The sequence below is a fragment of the Limanda limanda genome, chromosome 3, assembly GCF_963576545.1.
Source record: "Limanda limanda chromosome 3, fLimLim1.1, whole genome shotgun sequence".
In the NCBI taxonomy this organism is placed as follows: Eukaryota; Metazoa; Chordata; class Actinopteri; order Pleuronectiformes; family Pleuronectidae; genus Limanda; species Limanda limanda.
The window spans coordinates 7,612,902-7,632,857 of record NC_083638.1 but is presented as its reverse complement, the minus strand read 5'-3'; the positions used below and the strand labels follow the sequence as shown (position 1 = coordinate 7,632,857).

The window sequence follows — 19,956 nt, the reverse complement described above, 5'->3', positions numbered from 1 at the left end:
AAACCCTAACCGTGACCCTTAACCCCCCCGTCCACTGACCTGGAAGTTACATCCATTTGGGGGGGGGAGAGCCGTTTCCTGACTCTATAAAGGAGGCAGCGGAACTGAAGGAGACTGAGGGCTGAAAATGGAGGGGCAGAATCATTAACTACCGGAACAATGACAACAACTGTGTCCGAGTCCAGCCCAGCGCTTTGGAGAGGTCAGCCTCTGAAGATCTGAGAGCCTGTCAGCCAGCTTCACACAGAGCTTTCACAAGCTGAGGGAAAAACAGGCCTCTGACAGGAGTATCAGGAGGAGGCAACCCGTCTATAAACAGCTGGCTGTGCTCGGAAACAACAAAAGCAACAAACTGCCAGGAGCACTCTTCGGCTTTTCGAACGAGACAAAATTCAGCCAAATTGGACGAGGTGCTGCCGTGTGTACAATTATTCTGCTGTATCAGATGTTCAAATCCGAGCAAACACTTTGGACATATATCAATTTTCAATCGTCAGCTATCATTAGCACATTGTTTCCTGACCCCTGCCCTCTTCTCACTGCACCTCAGCTATCAGTCTTCACAGCTCTGCGGCTCAGCGTTCAGCCTCAGGGGCGCTGAGGTGAGGCCAGACTGGAGACAGGGGCTCTTGTCTGGGCATGACTATCTGGCATGCTGGTCCTTGGCTTGAAAAAGATCTGAAACTTGGCGTCCTTCTATGAAACAATCTCCAGTAAAGTCAAGGTTACATTAAGGACCAGACGCCCAGACTCAAGTAGGGTAAGGAGCATCTGGCAGAACCTCTGGGCTTCCTCCCACCAGGACCCACCGCTCCTAAAACCTGAGCCGCATTCAATCCAAAGTCCAGCCACATTCAAGCAACTGTATCAGTGGCGCCCTCCCAATGTCGCTGCAAGAGTTATACAAAAAGGGACGGGTGTTTGGCAATAGTTCAGATAAGCCGTTGGCACAGTCAACAGAGTGATATGGAAATGGGTGTGTGATGGATAAGGAAGTAATGAAGTGGCTGGACGGGAGGGAAACGGAGTGAATGTTCAGATACTTGGACGACGCCGAATCGGAGTGTTCAGGATTCTTCTTCCTTCATCTTTCATCCAACTCGTCCCCTTTTGGCATTTGATGTAAATCATTTCTCCGCAGCGGTACCTACTGGAGAGTTTCTGCATCACTGAAATGCCGTAACGCATGTTGGAGATTGATGGTGTAGAAATGATACCCATGGAACTTTGAAGCACCACAGCTGCATGTCAGGCTTCATGGAAACTGCCGGCTCTGATGTTTCTAAGATTGTTGATAGCGAAAGTAACATATATAGACAGTTGAGAGAAGTCTTTTCAGTAACACTAGACATACTGTTGGCTGGATATCATTTAAATTGATATCTTTTCTACGACCTTTTCATTTATTTAGGACTTAGGAATCTTTTTGGACCAGATTTGGTACTTTTGGTAAACATTTCAATCCCCTTTTTATAATCAAAGAGTGAATAAAAGAACATGCTTTCTTTCTGGTTATAATTACAACACAAAAGGGCCTGATGATGAACAACATATCCAACTTGTGTGTTGCGCAATCATCAGTTTGAATCGCTCGTGAATTATACATCAGTTCCTGAGCCAAAGGCCTCTCATAGTAGGGTCGCCTCCATGTCGAGAACCTCTCGGCAGAGTGAATCAGTTACACATTGATGGTTCGGTTTCCTCTTGTGAAGCCCACACAGTGAGATATCCGAGCACATGCAGAGCCAAAAATGGTGCGAGTATATATAGCATCTCTTGCTTTTGATGTTCTACCCCTCTCCTCTCAGCCTGCATGTCTCTCTCTCTCTTCCACTCTCTCCGTTCTGGTGCCACGGCTTTGCAAGATATGAAATGCTTCTCTCCCGGAGGAATGGAAATATCTGCAAGGACGTTGTAAACACCGTAAACAGGGCACAACACCATTAATGACTCAGCGCTGGCACAGACATCTGAGCTTGCTGCTTTTAACAGGAGCAGTGTGGGCTCCTTGCTTTTAGAGATTAAAAAAAAAATGGAATATGAAGCATCCAGTGATGTAACAGCTTTCATGTGAAAATTAGCCCACTCAACCTTAGCTACTGTTCACAGTTTTATCACTTGTTGCTTTGGTGTTCAAGCTGGTCGATGCTGCCTTTCTGCCGCGTGGTTTGATTTCAGGCAAAGAAGAAAAAAACACTAAAGCACTAAGATAAGTAAAGAAGTGTTGATGTGCCAAAAGGACACAAAATGGAAGCTTACTTAAAGCCTTTTCTCCATTTTCTTTCTGAAAATCGACTAACAAAGTAAAGTACCTCTGAAACTAATTGCAGCGAGACACCAACTAAACTTGTTGCATTTTTAATTAAACGTGAAATCATGTGTTTTTCTTGACTAAGCTATCATCACAATCACTGCTAGTATTGTTCTCTCTGAGGAGACATAACAAGCACGACGTGTTTGGGCTTTTCCCGGGGAGTTTTCAGAAGTGCTTCGGGGGAAGTGGAGAAAAACCATAAAGTTAAGTAGTAGATGAGGCAGAGAGACACACAGGATGCCATAAAGTCTAACACTTCAAAGAATAAGCAGTTTGATAAGCTTAACGAGTTATGAAATCAATGAAGTGAATCAGAATGAATTTGACTCCTCTCCAAGAACAAATAGTTAGAAAACTAAGAAATGAGGCATTGGATTTTTCATGGTTATCAAATTTCTAGGCCACTTGCATGCTCAGTTATCGAATAAATTGACCTACCTTTTTGGAAAAACTAAATTCATGCCCTTTGTGTGATGATGCACATTTCAAGTGGATCGGAATGAATTTGGAGGGTTCAGAAGTAAATCATGTGTTTGTCTCAGAGCTGTGGTTATGTCTGGGAGTGACTGGGTGAGCCAGTCTGTCGCTGCACTGAATGGTGCCTCTGTTGCAGAACAGCGAGCCCTGAGCTGTCTGACTGATCAGGAACACGAGGTCAGCACTTGACGTTCCCTGGACATTGTCTTAGTTTTATCTCAAAGCCTCCTCCTATCACGTGACTCAACATTGGCAGCGGCTCCACGTTTCTTTGAGGGGGTCAATAGCTTAGAAACGAAATGCGTAAATGGGAAAGCTTTAGAGGGATGTTGGCCACACTCATTCCCTGTCAAGGACAAACCTAAGAATTTACTATGGGCAACTTTCAATCACTGAGCATTTAAAGATTAGGGTTTTGTATTAGTAGGAGTGTTGTGCCAAGATTTTATAAAAGCCAGTCCAAAATGTTCTGCATGCATATCAAGCGAGTCTGTTCATACACCCTCCCCAATGCTGGGCTGGTCCCTTCCACCCACTACTTTACACTGTTCTAGTACAGGACTAACAGCTCTAAGTAAACTGATGTTAAAAAATTCATTTAATTCGACACTTGACTGCAGAGAGGGCATTTTACACTTCAGCTCCTCTGCAGAGAAACCGCTCCCGAAGGTGGATGACAGGTACAGCATCCACCCATTATCCTTGAATACAAAGTGAGGTCAGAGGCAGTTCAAGGGTAATGGGAGCGTTCGTCTGCATTCCTGCGTCTATGTTGCTTCAGTGGTCAGACAGCCTCTGGTTGTGAGTCCCGGAGGCACATGATCCCTGCATCCTCCTCTGAAGGGCAACAGGTCATCTGATGCGGTGGAAGGGTTAGAGGAAGGACTGAGGACGGGCAGAGCTGAGCGAGCGCGTTCCTTTGCAAAGAATAGCTGTCACCGAAAACCCCTGTGGCAGGAGGAGGAGGCAGTGTGTGTGTGGGGGGGGGGGGGGGGGGCTGACACCTTAGCTCAAGAAAGACAGAGTGAAGGGGGAGTTACAGTAACTTGAGGGCAAGGGAGAGCCTCTCAGGCATCCAGTCTACAACCAGACACCGACTTTGTTTTAATAGTTGGTCGCATTTTGGTTCCAAAGGGGTTTTTTTGTGTAACAAATGTTAAATCTATTATTTTTAAGAATCTCCCTCTTTGTTACTACACAAAACATTAAGGTAAGTTTTCATCTAAAGACAAATAAAGTATTTGAACAAACTAAATGAAAATATTTCAGTTCTTGAAACATGTGTCTCTTGGAAAGTTGCTGAAACTTAAAGCTAAATAAATTTAATCTTGGATTCAAAATAGATACTGAATACAGATTAAGTCAAATGTCATTAGCTGCAGTGAGGAAACCAACGCACAAACCAGAACTCCCTTCGCTGTTCTCTAACCGGTCAGACAAAACAGTGCAAGCGGTACAACCTCAACTGACTTTCACTCAGTTTATTACATAAAGGGAAGTAATAAAATGTTATCACGTACGCTCATCTCAATTAGTATTACGTGTATTCCCTGATAATCCCAGCACCACTCAACTCATTGACAGAGGAGAACCTCAGGAACAAAACCTTACGGCACAATGCTTGTTGCACTCGGTCTCCCAGGCCTCCCTCATAAATCAATGCTGTCCGGCTTAGGGGGAACCAGAAGAGTGCCAAAACTAAATCCAATTATAAAACGGGCTGGCACCACTCAACCGGATGACAGTGTCTACCTGAACCCCTGGAGGTGCCAGCTGCAGCTGCGGCGTCAGAGTAGAGGAAAATCAGCAGAGAAATATCTGATTGTTTGGGAGTGTGTGTGTTTGTCACAATGGACAGGGTTAGTTGGGTGGCTCCTGGTTGGTGTGTGTGTGCTGGTGTGGCACTTTGCCAGAGGCACATATCTGAGCAGAGCGCTGTGGGCGCCGGGCGCCAGCTGAACCTTTTTATTCCAACCCGCTGCTGCAACTGGCCCGGCAACTTGACTGCACCCTGGCACCTGTCTCACAGACACACACCCTCTCCACATGAAAATGCAGACATCAGAGGCGAATAAATGTAGCATGGTGGAGACTCGCATTTAAGCTGCGGCACCTGTCACAGACTTAACATGAATCAGGGTGTAAAAGTTCAGAAGGGAGACAGCTCCGACGTCCTGAAGCCACGAGTCGGGATCTTTCTTTCCCTGCTATGAAACCCATCTCTGTACTGGGACAGCAGTGGTAAAATACAGCTTCAACTCCCACCAGTCTTTAGCAAGAAGACAAACTTCTGTGCAACCTCTGAGTCTAACCATGAACCGGAGAGATTCGCCTATACACCGACATAAAATTAATGCTTTGACACTAAAAAGGGAGGTGCCAGAGGAAGAGTTAAAAACCTTGAAATAAGCTTTAAGAGCCTCATGCATCACTCTCTGAAGCGAGCAGGAGCCCACATATCATCCCCATTAACAGCCGTTTCAGAAGCGAGTGTGTTTTATGAATGCTGCTTTAAAGTGTGTTCCTGCCTCCCTTGCTTGCAGCCAAGGTTACAGGGATAATTTGAGCATCTAAAGTGGCCTGCAGGGGGACAGATAAAGAGAAAGGACGCTGGCTGACATTGTCAGGAGGTAAGTTTGGCCTCACTGCCGCATATTTACATTCTACAAACTGGCTGTGTTAACAGACTACAACATATTTCATTAGAAACCATCCTACAACTGACAAAATCGTTTGTGTCAAATAAAGATTTCTGACGCTGCAAGACTATTGCAGCGTCGAATACCTTTTCAACGTGGATCATAAAAATCTGACGTTCTCCAAAACACACGCTGTCACACGCACATCACTTCTATTACTGTTATAAACGTCCATCAATCGTTGGACAGATGCCTCGCTTGCTCTGCATCAATCATTTTTCTGGCAACGCTGATCTGCATTTGTCAGCAGAGCAAATCCAACATGCTTGCCTCCTGTCCAATTTGCTCTTCCAGGGTGGAGCCAAGCATGAAATCATAAAACATTTAACAGAAACACAAAACAATCGTGTCTGGATCTTGAAAGTGTGCTGTTCATTTCCAAACAGTAAACAGGTTTGTTTTCATATGAACAGCATATGAATGAAACTACCAGTACCGTTAAAGAGTGGCGGTGACCAAGCCGGTATGGAGGCTGACCAGAGCTTTCAACAGCCCAGTCCAACCCCAGCATGTTGCTCAAGCCCACAGAGCTGTGTCCAGGCCTGGCTCTCATTTAACTGTGCCCTAGATTTCCTCTCCCTCCCAGGCTAACACCTGGACAGGATCTGTAAGCAGCACCAGTCTCCCAGATCGGGACAAAAAGAGCCAAAAAAAACATCCCTGCCTTCTCTAATCCCGGTCACCTCATCATTTTTAGGAGCAATGAGCCCAGTCAGCATCTGCCACCACTGCAAAGTTACGAGAGAGAATCGAGGTTGTCTTTGTCTAATCAGAGAAAGGGGGAACAAGAACATGAATCTAAATCAATTTGATGCTAAAGTTAGGTGTTTGTCATGTCCTAAATGACTTCTAGGAATATCTCAGGTCAAACCTTTACATCTAACTTACGTCTTCTCATCTTTAAATCACAGGCAGACACACAGAACGAGTTAGCTTTAGGAAAACCACAGAGCCTCATGCCTGCTATAGACTATTCCACAATCCAAAGTATGTATGTATCCTTATATGGCCACAATGCATTCCTGCCTAAGTCTCTGTTAAATGCCATTTCAACACAAACGAAAATCACCCAAAAAATGGAATAACCCTTTTTTGAGAGCCCATTTGGGGACCCAAGTGTGATTTAGAGCAAGCTTTCTAAAATAAACGTGGGCTAAATGAAAATGAGGCCGATGTTCTTTCAACGGACTTGCCCAGTTTGTCGGATTTGTCTCCTGATGGCCGATACAATAACTTAAGTAGGCGCTTCTCAGAATAGAAGCCCCATAGATCAACCACCTCGCAACAAAAGTGGAAAATCATGCTGACCCAATTAGTACCGACTCTCAGCAGATTATTGTTGCAGCCCACTTCAGTCAAGGCAAATTGTTCCCCTGATTCTGATGGAGAGAGTTGTGTTGTTGTTATTATCTTTCCCTGGTTTTGCCTGGAGGTATGAAGACTAACTGTGGCCCCTGGGATTGGTTACAATCCTCGGGCAAAGTCACTGTAACACTGAATCCCTCATTATTCATCCTCCTTTCCTTTACCTCCTTTTCTTCATTCCAGCAAATCCCTTGCTTCTTTCCCCATTCTTAAAGCCTTTTACAAATGCCCTAACTTACCGCATTCACACATTCAACATTCAGGCCTTTTACAAATGCATTTAAAAGTTGAAAATACAAAAAAAAGATGAGCAGTTCTTTTGTTTTGCAAGAAGATAGCCACCTTTATTTATTTAGGATTTTTTTTCCTTCTGCGTTTTACACGATTATCATCTAATCTGAAATTTACTGCCCCAGATTCGGATCTTCACTTAATCTAATCAATCAATTGTGCGACCGAGGGATACAGTAATTACAGCGTACCTTTGAAGACCAATCAAAAGTTCAAAAGAGTCTCAATCTGGTAAACATTCCTTAAGTTCACATCATAATCAAAGAGCTGCATTTAGGTCAATTTGTGCATGTAATGATGACAGGGGAGTCCGCGGTAAATCAGACATCTGAGTGCAGCCTAGCAGATAAACAGCACCGGGAAAAAAAATAAAGCTTGTTTGTAACAGAGCTTCAAATGGATGTGGTTGTTTGGCAAGAGAAGACAGCCATCAAGCCTCTTTCAAACAGAACGATACTGCCTTAAATTATGCTGCCTTTGCCCCAGTGTGTGATTTGAGATCGTACCGGTGTCCTGAGATCGGTAGTATGACGTGTAACTCGACAGCATTTATCCTGTTCCACCATTTCCTCTGCTCTGGGACTTCCTTTACTGCCAGGAAGAAGTCCACAGGCCAACAAGGTGGGTTAAAGATGCAACGTTCCCACCTTGACGAGGTTGTGTCAGAGGGTTTTATATGTCCCACTAGGGGCGGTAAACAAGCATGAGGACATTTCATCCTAGCAGTGTTTTAAAATTGCCAACTTTGACAATCAAAAAATGCAATTTCAAATGTTACGAGAAAAGAGTTCAATTGGTTGCTACAGCACTAGATCCTTCATTGATCCCTCAACTGTTCTTTGACCTGTTGCAATAAAGAACTCTCGGTTTTTCTTTGTCAATCGAAAGCACAGAAATACAAAACAATGTCCACTCTGCCTATTATAAACTCTGAGACATAAAACAATCATGACCTGTTTTACGGCACCAGCTCTCAATCCCTGCAGCGTGGACTCAGCCAGCCGCGGCCCTTATCAGGCACTGCTGAGCTCAGTTCTATTCTGAAGGTTGTGTTATGAAACACTGGGTGGGAGTTGTAGTATTATACATAGCTGCCTGTGTAGGCCAACTCTTTAATCAGTCACTGTAATTGCTGGGATGGACTTTGAACCACAGACATATTTGTCTCAGCTTTTCATCCATAGCTAAACAACTTAGGGGAGGAAGGCGGCCGGCGCTCGGGCCCCTGCGTCTCACGGCTCCTGCCTCGGCCCCGAGAGCAGCCAAGCATGGAGGAGCAGCGAAGGGGTCACAAACAGAAGAAAGTGTTTTGGCTGAGGGTGGGACAGAGACGCGAAACGGAGGGGGTGGAGTGCCTCAGAAAAGAGGGAAGAAGGGAGAACAGAGGACATGATGGTACACAAGTCCCCAGTGGCGGATTGAGTGCTTTGTGGAGCCCAAGCAGGGCTCTCCTCTGAATACTAAGACCTTTCACACAGGCAACTGTGCTACAGAGACGCAACTCCAAAGCCTCTCCTTTGAGGCCCCAGCAATATATGGGTCTTTCAACTGCTTGTGCAAGAGGAGGTCTAATTAGAAGTCGAGGAGAAGTGGTAAGGAGAAGAAGAGAGGCAAGGAGGGGTGCTTGATTTAAGAGGCCATTGTTTTAACAAGTAGATTCTGCCTCCCCCTGCTTGCTCCTCACGGCCTCCCCTTCATATGCCCACACTCCACGGAGTCAAAAGGCGGCGTTTAGCCCCTGTGAACGAAGAGGGGCGTGGCTTGTTTTGACACTTTGTCCTCCTTGGCTTCTGTGAAAAGCCCTCGCTTCTATGGGCCACTCGAGTTCATTAGGGAGTGCAGCGCTTTCAGTGGCGTCCCCATTCCTGCTCCAGGCCTCAATGGGGCCTCCAAAGCCCTCCACTGTTTGTTTAATAAAGACCCTCGCCACCTCCACAGCTTCCACCTCCATTTCCCTCATCACAGGCCGGGCTGAGTTTCGTGCCAGCAGGGTAAGGGTCCATTCAAAGAAAATGGTGAAGAAGAAAGAGAAGGAGGAACGGATGAAAGGGAGAAACATAAGCATGAAGACGTACAGCCGAGAAGAAAGACATGGAACAAATATTTGTTTTCCACAGGTACAGAGCTTCAACCTACAGCAACTCGCTGTGAGGCAAGTGCACTTTCTCAGGTAGAGCATTGTGTGTGTGTGTGTGTCTGTGTCCAGAGTCGGGTTTCAGCTCTCACACTTTGAGGTGACATCACCGTGCGTCAGTATCGAGGGGACAACGTTGAGCCATGTCACTCTAGAAGGGCAAAGGAACACTGAGATCACACAAGCCCCAAGCGAATCTCAGCTGCAACTGTGTGAAAGTACACAAGCTACACTCGAGATAATTGTTGAATGCAAAACCGGGCGAGGGTCCAACTGCTAGCGAGCAGCTAGTTAGCTATGGCATCGTATGTCCCAGTTTACATTTAACCAGAGGCAAAGCGGTACCTCTGTTGTTATCATGAGCTCTGGACAAAGGTAATGTTTTACAGTTGTATGCACAGGATCTTGGTTTTGTTACATAACGTCTTAGTCTGGGTACATGCTAGTTCAGAACTGTGACTTGACAGCAGTGACACAATCACAGAGCTGAGTGGCATCTGGGATTGAGGCAAAAATAACAGTGGGTGCAAAATCAGAACAATTCTAAATACCTTGAACCCAACTGTGTAGTAAAAATATGATTGCTTCATAATCAGCGAGGGCATGAGCCAGTTTGTAATCATCTGTCCATGTGATCATCAATCAGTATATTAGGGCTAATTAAATCCCTGTTGTTTGGATATTCAGAATTTGTTTGTGTAGCTAAATAATCCACAGATTATTTAATTTAGTCATTTATTAAATCAGAAAAGCCAAATATGATCGGGTTGCAGCTTTCCAAATGTGAGGATTTATCATTTTTATGTTTGGACTGTTGATTGGACTTAACTAAACGATTGAAGATATCCCCTCGGGCTGCAGGCACCGTGAATAAACAGAATCAGTCGATAAAACAACCAATATTGTTTATCTTATATGCATATTGCTTGATGAAAGATTAAAGCCGCACCAAATGCTGGGAGCCATCTCCTCTGACACATTATCTTCGATACCAGACACATGACGGACACTAGCCTTTGGATGTTGGTGTCACATTAAAGCTCCTACTGGTTTCAACAACCTGAAAGACATCAGATATGCAGCAGGTGCTTCCCTGCAGTCGTACAGGACTCCGGGACGTGTGGAGGAGGAAAGGCTACACCGACGCACCATTTGCTCATACTGTACGTGTGATCAAAAAGTCACCCGAGTCCGTGCAGCTGTTTTCCTTCAGGGCCGAGCAGCGAGCCAACGTCAGCTGGTAAGTAGACAGCAGCTAAGAATGAGCTTAGGATGAGAACCCTGGACCCCCCGGCCGTCATCAGCCACTAACAACTGATCGGATTTCTGTAGCTCCTGTTATAGAAAACCTGTGTAAGTACACAGCCCTGCCAAATAAGAACATGTGACTATTGGATAAGTTCTTAAGAGTTATTCAAACTGAAAAATTATTATTATCCTTGGAGATTTTACAGGAAATCTACAATATTTGATTTTATATCCACAACATAGATAATTCAGGCTTTGACATCAACAGGTTGCAAATGCAGAGATGGGATTTGCTGATGTGTTGCAGGCTTTAAAGCTCACCTGTGTTCATTGGGGAGAAAGTGTGGGGGGTCTCAGTCAAATCATATCACACTCTAATCTTACCTGAAGCTTGAGAGAGAAGCAGTGTGTGTGTGTGTGTGTGTGTGTGTGTTATGAAACAGGCTATTTGTGTATGCCGGCATGATGAGGGAGGTGAGGAGCCATCACTCAGGCACCTTTTGGAGGTTATCTATGAGACAGCTGCAGGCCCCCATCTGCAGGACCCCCACCGGAGAACAGAGAGGGTGGGCCGGACAGGTGGGAAAGATGGGGACCACGTGCAGCACGGAAGAGTTACTGAGCAGAGGAGCAGCGATACGATCAGGACAAAGGGACGGAAATAAAAAAAAATCCCACATGAGAATTAAAGGCAGCTGTGTGGGTAAAAAAATAAATGAAGCACACCTGAGAAATGTGTTGCTAATCTTGAAAAGTGCCTGTGAAAAGTTAGCAGCGCACCTCTGGCTCCTGAGCTCAAATCGGATTCACAGCCGTTGCAATAGATTCCAACGAGAGTCACACAATTAAAACAACTGTCGCGGAATAAGCTACTGGGCCGCCACACTGTTCCCACAGAACCTCAGACAACAGAGCTTCATATATTCTGGTGAAGCAACAACTGTTGGGAACTCATGATTCAAGAGAGGAGTGTGGGGGGGGGGGGGTCGATAAATTATACAGCAGCAGTTGTCTAACACATTTCCACGAGTGTTTTGATGTCTTTTTTGGCCACGATAACAAATGTGAATCGAAGCTGAAGGAGGAAAAAAAGAGGATACACACTTTATAGGCAGTGAGAATGTGTGTGTGTGTTCATGCATTTGGGGTTGAAGACAGATCTTGTGTACAAAAGAAATCAGGTAAAATCAATTAGCAGACAATATCTCACTGTCTGCTTCCGTGATGCGACATGTACACACGGCCTATGAGCTCAGCGCATTGAATGAGGCCATGTCCATTTGGGAAAGAAGCCCGTCTGTCTCTGTCTCTGTAGTTATTTATATCCTGAACTCTCACCCAATCTGTTTTCTGTCCCTGACAAGAGAAGGACAAAGACTTGAACAGTTGACCCTGCTTGCAGATCTCATAGATCATAGATCAGTCTGGAGATTTTCTATATTTTTCTCAATAAATCCCACGAAGAGACCAAGAGATACGTTGTGGTATAACCTCACTATTTCAAACTTCTCTTAAAACTTTCCTTTGTGCGTTTACTCACAGTATTGACACTTTTTTTTTGGCCAGTTAAATTTATGATGCAACTGCTGCCATCCAAAAAGAAACTTCTACAGAAGTGTATGTTTTAGTTGAGCACCGATCTTTCAAAAGACAGATGAATTATAGCCTATATGAGCATAAAACTCTCAACTGGCCATTCATTACCGAGACAGATTGGTCACGCCCTCCCCCTCCTCCCCCCAAAAAATGACAAGCGGTCGACTGTCCTGCACTGTAAAATTGTTCAGATGTTTCTGTTGCCCAAAGACGAAAAGTCATTTCCAAACCATATGTTTATGTGTGTGGCCCATTGTGCAGTTTAACCCATTGGACATGCTGGAGATATGGGTTCACTAAACCCTGAACCCATAAAGACGCTGGCATCAGACAAATGTCGGGCAAAGACGCAGAGACAATACATGAGAATGAGTGTCTTATATTTAATGCATGGCTGAGGACACATTCTGGGAAGGAAAGAGATCTTTCATCACAACAATCTACTGAAGACCCAATCATTCTACAGTGTTGTCTTCTTCCAAATTCACGAAAAATTCATCAACGTCCTCATAAAACTGTCGCAGCGAGAGAGGAGTGAAGCCACTGAAGAATTAAGTTACTAAGGGGGTGTGTGTGTGTGTGTGTGTCTCTGTGTGTGTGTGTGTGTGTGTGTCCTTCACACAGTCTTTGTGTCCCTGCCCCCACCCTGGTTGTGCTCAGACAGCAAGTCTCCAGCCATGCTTATCTTTCTGTCCCATACAGCAGACCCCCACTGAGACAGGGAGTTTATTACAGTCTCCAATAATCTCCAACCCCACAGGAATTCTCATTCCTACTGGATGACCTGTGAAATGACAGACGTCCCGGTGAATGCCACACCTTTGCCATGCCATGGCCTAGATTCATTCAACAAAGTCTTAAAGTGCTGTGGCTCATAAGTTAGGCTTGGAATGTCACTGGGTACATCTGTACTATTCCATATCCAGATAAACTTTAAAATCATAACGTGAAAGGGATCTTTCTTTGAGACCTTTTTTTTTGCAAGCATCAAACGTGAAACATGTTTGTAATACTTGAGACAGATCTTTAAGATAGATCATGTTCCTGGTATCAGCTTCAGGGAAGAATGATCTGCAGACATACAGAGTTATTCAGATTAATGGAAAAAGTCTCGTCCTACAAACTGAACCACAACTCCCAAATGTTGAGCTATTACTAGAAAAACTGCAACTGCGTCGTAAGTTACTCTAAAAGTTTGATTTTCATCCGTTGTCCTGAGCCAACTTTTAAAATGCTTCTTGATTATTCTGGCTCTCGTTTTGTCAAAGCTAAAGAAGCTACACAGCGCTTTTAAAATTCCCCGAAACATCAGGTCAACCATGACACTGATTTCTACCAACCTCCTCACCCCATCACCCATTGGTTAACACACCAATGGTCTACCAGTGGTCGACTTTGTTTGCCTGCTCCTGTGCTCTCAGAGCTGACATCTGTGACATATATTAGCGCTGTGAACATAATTGAAAAGGGCCCCGGGGCCGTGGCATCATGTTCTGAAATCAGAAACGACCCCAAAGACGAGAGCCCGGGGGTCTCTCTCGCTGAGGAGGCCCGACCCGCGAGGAGAGAGTCAGGTGATTTATAGGAAGGTGGAGAAAAGGAGTAGGGGAGTTTGGGGGAGGGGAAGGGTGGTATGAGGTTTGACATTTATCCATATGAGAATGTTGAAGGCAGGGGGGGGGGGGGCCGGGATTCAAATAATCATAGGTTACCTCCAGTGCTACCTTGGAGGTGCAATTCCATCCCCTCAGCAGAGACACACAAAGCCCAGTGGGGGTATCAGGTGGCCCACCCGGCCTTCCCCTGGCCGGGCTGACACTAACCTAACCAGCTCGACCAGAGGAGGGCACGCACAGATGTGTTCAGGCCACAGAAATCACATAAACTCTCTAATGCAACACAACAGCTCCCGTCTCAGATCGGTCAACGAAACGTTCACCTCCCTCCTCCTGAAGTCGCCGAGAAGCTTCGGCCTGGAGAAGGACGTCACCAGAGTGGAAGTTGAATTTGCCAGAACAATCAAACCTTGCCATGAGTAAAGACAAAGGTTTTATAGACGTGAGCCTCGGCCACATCCTTCGAAACAACCGCAGAGGAAAGAAACCTCGGCTACCAAAAAGAAAAAAACTCTTTTCATGCAATAAATCTGTCTGCGGACCGATTTATTCAGAAATATCAACATTATGCAACGCCATTAAAACAAACACAATTACACCGGGGAAACACTTAATCAAATGTGGTGTCTGGGCTATTTTGCAACACAAAATCATAAATTTACATTCTAATGCTACACAAAAGGAAAACACGCCTGCGGGTTTATTTAAAAAAGGCCACTAGCGTGTGAGTGTGTTAGTCCTGGATGAGGGGGGGCCGATGTCAGGGGACTAATCAATCCAACAAGGGGATACATGCGGCATGGAACCTGAACCACGGAGCAGGGAGGCATAATGAACTCCCCCCCCCCCCCCCTTTAAAGCCATTTCTCCTCCCGCTCTCTCTTGGCTTATATATACTGCTCTCTGGACGCTGCTTCCACACATGCACCCCAAAGTCCAGACATTGAATGTGAGAAACCCAAATGTCCAAGTCAGTTTCTCGGGACACTTTCTGAGACTTTTACTGCCCTAATAAAATATCTGGAAGGCGTCCAAGTGGGCAAGTTGAGTGCTATGCGACAGGCGCGAAGAGGTGCCGGAGGAAAAGAGAAAGAAAACGAGGGAACACATGAGGGAATACAGCAGGAGAAAATGTCCAGAAGATTAACAGCGAGTGCGTAGTGACGTCGACGGCATTTCTAAACATTGGAAGCAAGCGAACGAGGATGGAATCAGTCTGAGGAAAAATCTGTCAAACACACTGAAGATGCCAAGGATGAGATTGGAGAGGTTTGGGCGATAAGGCTCATCGCCTGTGTCGATGTGCTGTAGGTAAGAAATCCTAACGTCCTCCTGAAAGCTCGGCCTAGATGAATGTTCCAGAGATCTCACAGATGCTGAGAAAACTCATCTCTACAGCTTCCACAACAGCACCTTTCAAACTCCTTCATCTTAAATGACACAAGAGGCTTCTGAAAATATTGATAGTCGTTAAAATACGTCTAATTCTAATTGAAGCCATTTAGTGAGTTTGCCAAACATTCACCATCTCAGATGTGAAAATCTGTCGCTGCTTTGCATCATTTTAAATTGACTCTGTCTGAGTGTTTGAGTTTAAGTAAAGCAAAACGAGCCATTTGAAGCTGTAACCTTGAGTTCCTGGAGAACAACAATGGACTTTTTCTTATAATATAAATAATCACATCTTGCAGCCCACTTCCTTCCTTTGTATTTCACTGTCATCATTCCCTTTCTCTGTTCCTCTTCTTTGTTTGGCTGCAGCAGATAAAACCAACCGAGCCCATTCGGGAGAGGAGGTTTATGTTGGTTAGTTGTCCGACTGTCAGAGTCTCACAGCAGCACTGTCTCATTTTTGTCCTGCAGGACAGGAATCCTCATTTAGGTTAAGAATTGCATCCCGATCCCTTCAGTTTATGGATTTATCCGTCAGTGATGCTTTATATAAATACCAAAGGTGTCAGTGGAACAATACGAGAGGTTCTGAGTCTAATCAATAGTTGATTGGTAAATGAGGAGGGTTCAGAGGGGAGACGCTGGAATGGGTGAGGGGTCGCGTTGTCCCACAGCACATCATTAAACTAAAGGAACACACTCTCCAACACGCCATTAGTCCAACTCCAGCCCATTACTGCAATGCTATTAGGCTGAGAAAGCATCTTGACTTCACACACACACACAGACACACACACACACACACACACAGAATGGAGTCTCTCTCAGACACACACGCACACTCACAGTGGAACTAATAAATCGTAGCCCTGGGTCGTCTACTGTCAGCTGGGACCGGCGGCTGCCCTTTACAAGGCCATTTACTGTACACAGCTTATAAAGTATAGCCTTTAACACTATATTCATCCGTCCATTAATCACATAATGCATCAGAGTACAAGAGTGCAGCTGTTTTCAGACACTAACTGCAGAAAATGGCCAGAAAATTGGGTCCTACGCAGATGAAAAGATGCAGCGGGAGGATTGTCCAGGTCAGACGCATTCACGATGGGGGGGGTGGCAAGACGTACAAATTCCCCTACGGAAAGCACAGTGTTTTTATTTACAGCAAATTGACACCAGTGTTTCACCAGAGGCTCTCAAATCAGCCTCCGGAGAGAAACCCACTCTGACATTTGCCTTCTCATATCCAGCCTGAAGCTTTAGCATCTCGAAAAATTCATCTTTGCTTCAAACCCGCCTCCTCCATTAATTGTTTCAGGATATAATTCCCCAAGTTCCATCGTGGACTTTCCCCGCCGACCACTGGATAGCTGTGGTATATGAGGTCCTGTCTTTGTGAGGCACTCGCTCTAAAATAAGAGCATAAGAAAAAAGTCGGACTATCTGTGTCGCACCAGGCTTTAAAAAACGCTATTCTGGACGCTTTTCCATCCCGACAGAAATACACAGATACAGTTGAAACTTGTTTTCAACTGGGAGACTGAATGTTATCTGGGTGACATTTTGGACTCGGCCTCCCGGTGACATTTAGGAGATGTCACAATTACAGGGGCCCGGTTTTCTCAGGCCAATTACTGATGTGACCTCTCCCATCCTGTCAGGTAGATCTCCTCATGTCATGTGGAGAGGCACGGCAGCAATGTGAGTGTGTGTGTGCGAGTGTGTCAAGGTGTTTGTATGACACTAAACCCAGCGTGTGCGTGCGTGTGTGTGTGTGTGTGTGTTCGTGTGTGTGTTGAAATAGCTGCACTAGGGTCGCTGCATTCCAGCGGCTGTTCTGACATGTTGTAAATACAAGGTGTTAGAGAAAACATAGGAAGGGGGTGGTGGAAATCACTCAGACCTATTACAAGAGCTGCTCGAGGGGGGGTGGAGGGGGGGGCGCACAGGATGTAGGTTATCATAGATCAACAAGGCAGCTCACCTGCAGTCAGAACACAGGGCTGGGATTTTTTTAAACTGAACAACAACACAATATCTCCTCGGACTTCAAATTCATTTAAAAAACAATTATCTGCAGAATAGACATCGACTGAGAAAGTTACTAACACACAAAAAAAGCACACAATCCATTACACAACTCTATCCTGCATTTTCTAATAGAGGCAGCAGAGGAACAGCTGATTTCAGATGCTCAGATTGGAAGTGGAGATGTGACAGAACACCGGGGCTGTGCAGCGCCCCCTTCATGTGCATGCACACAAACCTGCATGTAACACAACCTTCCATAAACACACACACACACACACACACACACACACACACACACACAATCCTAATTCTGCCACACACACAGCATCAATGCAACGCACCCCCCCCCCCAAAGAAAAACCCAAATGGTGCAAGACCAGATTCAAGTCTGTGCACAACACAATAACCTTCCCAAGAGGGAAAATGTAGAAGTAACACAATGTCTATTAAAACCATTGAAATAGGAGGAAAAGCTGCAGATGTGTGATCATTGTGTGCAACACTTTTTAAAGCATGTTGTCAAACAAGATTTAAATCACACACATGTTCCTCCTGCACTTTCCATTTCAACATGTGCAGGAGGGAAACTTCCGAGTTTACACGTTTGATCTGTGCGAGTCAAAGGGAGGAGGGGATTTAAACAAGAAAACAACAACAACAACACAACACAACAACACTTCTTATTCTGCTTCTACTACACACACACACCGGCACGCAGGCAACAAGATGCCCGAGTTTCAGCTCCAGTCTCCGGACATGTTCTTACCTGGAGTGTGGTGGAGCAGCAGAGTGACCAGAGCTCCGCACAGCACCGCGGCCAGCTGCATGTTGCTCCCCGGGTTTCCCTCACTCTCTCCGGGCTTCTCTTTCTCCTCCTGCACCTCCTCCTCCTGCACCTCCTCCTCCTCACGGGTAAGAGTTAAAAAGGCTTCTGTTGTTTGTTGGTAAAGAAAGAAGAAGACGTGTTTTCTTTTCACAGCATGTCTGACTTCTCCTTCTTCTTCTTCTGCTTCTTCTTCCTCTTCTTTCCTGTGCCCCGGCCTCCTCCTCCGCCTCCTGTGTCCGGGATAAGGCGACGGATCCCGGGTAGAAAAGTTCACTCAGCGGGGGGGAGCAGCTCGGCTCCGGGCTCCAACATGTTGTGATCCGGCCGCGGAGGCTGGAGCAGGGAAAAGGGGCTGTGGGTCGTACCAAGTGCGATCCGGAGGGGTGCTCACTGTAGCCACCACTGGGTTTCTACGCTAAAATAGCATAAAAAAAGGAAAAACCCACGCAATTAAATGACATAATGAACATTTAAAAAAATTCTAATAAACTCTAGTTGTCAGTATTGAGCTATTTTTCACGTGTTATCCTTTTTGATATCCACAGGCCACCCCTATGCTCAATGAAATGGTCTCAAATCAAAGCTTCGGTTGAGTCATTTCTTTAGTTACAGTCTTACTAAAAAAGGTGAAGGTTCCACACATGTAACATATCGATTTTAATAATAATGAATTATCTAAACAAGTTTACTAAGTGCTTCAAATGAACTGAAACATGACAAAAGTTACATTTTAGGAGCTAAAATAACAATAATAATAACTTATTATAGTGGAGACCTAAACAATTAAAAAATATTGATATCGTTCCCGAATATATTATTTATTTTTCTTGAGGTACAACTTTAATTCACGTGTTACAGCAGCAGGCAGGACAGGCTGAGGTAGACAAGAGAATTAAAAAGGCAATATAATACAAATAAAAATACAAACCATGTAAATCATATGCACCTTTCACTACAGTATTATTGTTTTGTATAGATATGTACTTGAGCAAAGTGTTTGAGGATGAATACTGTATTTGAACAGTAGTATAAGGAGACGTTGAAATATAAGTATATGCAAATCTAGACTGTTTATAGTTATGTTGGCAGTTATATACATATATGTATATGTGTGTGTGTATAATGGTAAAGTAATTCAGTATACTTATAGAGCTTTAAAAAGATGTATATAAATATATAGTTATACAACACAGTAGTAATACACATAGTACTATAGAATTAAAGTAATAATATAATTTTAGTGTATCACTATCAGAAAGTTTTTTATAACGTTTGGCATTGCATTGTTTGTTTTTGCCTTTATGTGTTATGTTGTTTTGCTACTTTCTTAATTTATAAAGTTATATTGAAAAGGGGATAAGCATTAAGTCACACAACTATCACAACCTCCTATTTTACAAAGACGGTAAAAATAGATGTAAAGCAAATGGTGAGCACAGTGAAGCAATAAAAACCCCTCAGTTATGACAAAGTACAGTTTTAGCATTACCTTACATAAGTTCACTGTGATCTCACAACCAGGGGTCAGTTACATATCAGACAATTTCAGTACAGATATTGTAAAAGCTCCACAACAGATACAATACACTTTAAATTGATCCCCTTAAGTGTAAAATGAGAAAGAAATTTAGTATCACACACCATAACTCCCAGTAAGTATGCTGGTATTATGACATGATACAATAAAATAATACATTAAGTCATAGTCAAACTTGAGTCACATAAACCCTAAAACATGAACTGTCAGCTCATATAAAATAGTTTATTACCTCACACAGCTTGATATATGATATACTACAGTGACTCATGTCCAGATGTTATAAACAAAGGAAGACGGCAACATCTGTCCTTTAAATGTTTAATGTATCGGGAAAAGATGTTTTAAATTTTAAAAACCTGTGATTAATTTGAAATGACAGACCGAAGAAGAAAAGGAAAATCAGATGTAATCTGACGTTTTGAAA

General features: G+C 44.3%; 1 protein-coding gene across 1 annotated transcript in view; it reads right to left on the bottom strand.

Moving 5' to 3' along the window:
* The window catches only part of lrp4 (low density lipoprotein receptor-related protein 4), a 102,727-nt gene extending 84,438 nt beyond the window's left edge, over positions 1–18,289 (bottom strand). The window contains exon 1 of the mRNA XM_061067736.1: positions 17,933–18,289. Coding sequence (XP_060923719.1) covers positions 17,933–17,993 — 61 coding nt within the window. The 5' untranslated portion in view covers positions 17,994–18,289. The remainder of the gene's footprint in view (positions 1–17,932) is intronic.
* Positions 18,290–19,956: the final 1,667 nt, after the last annotated feature.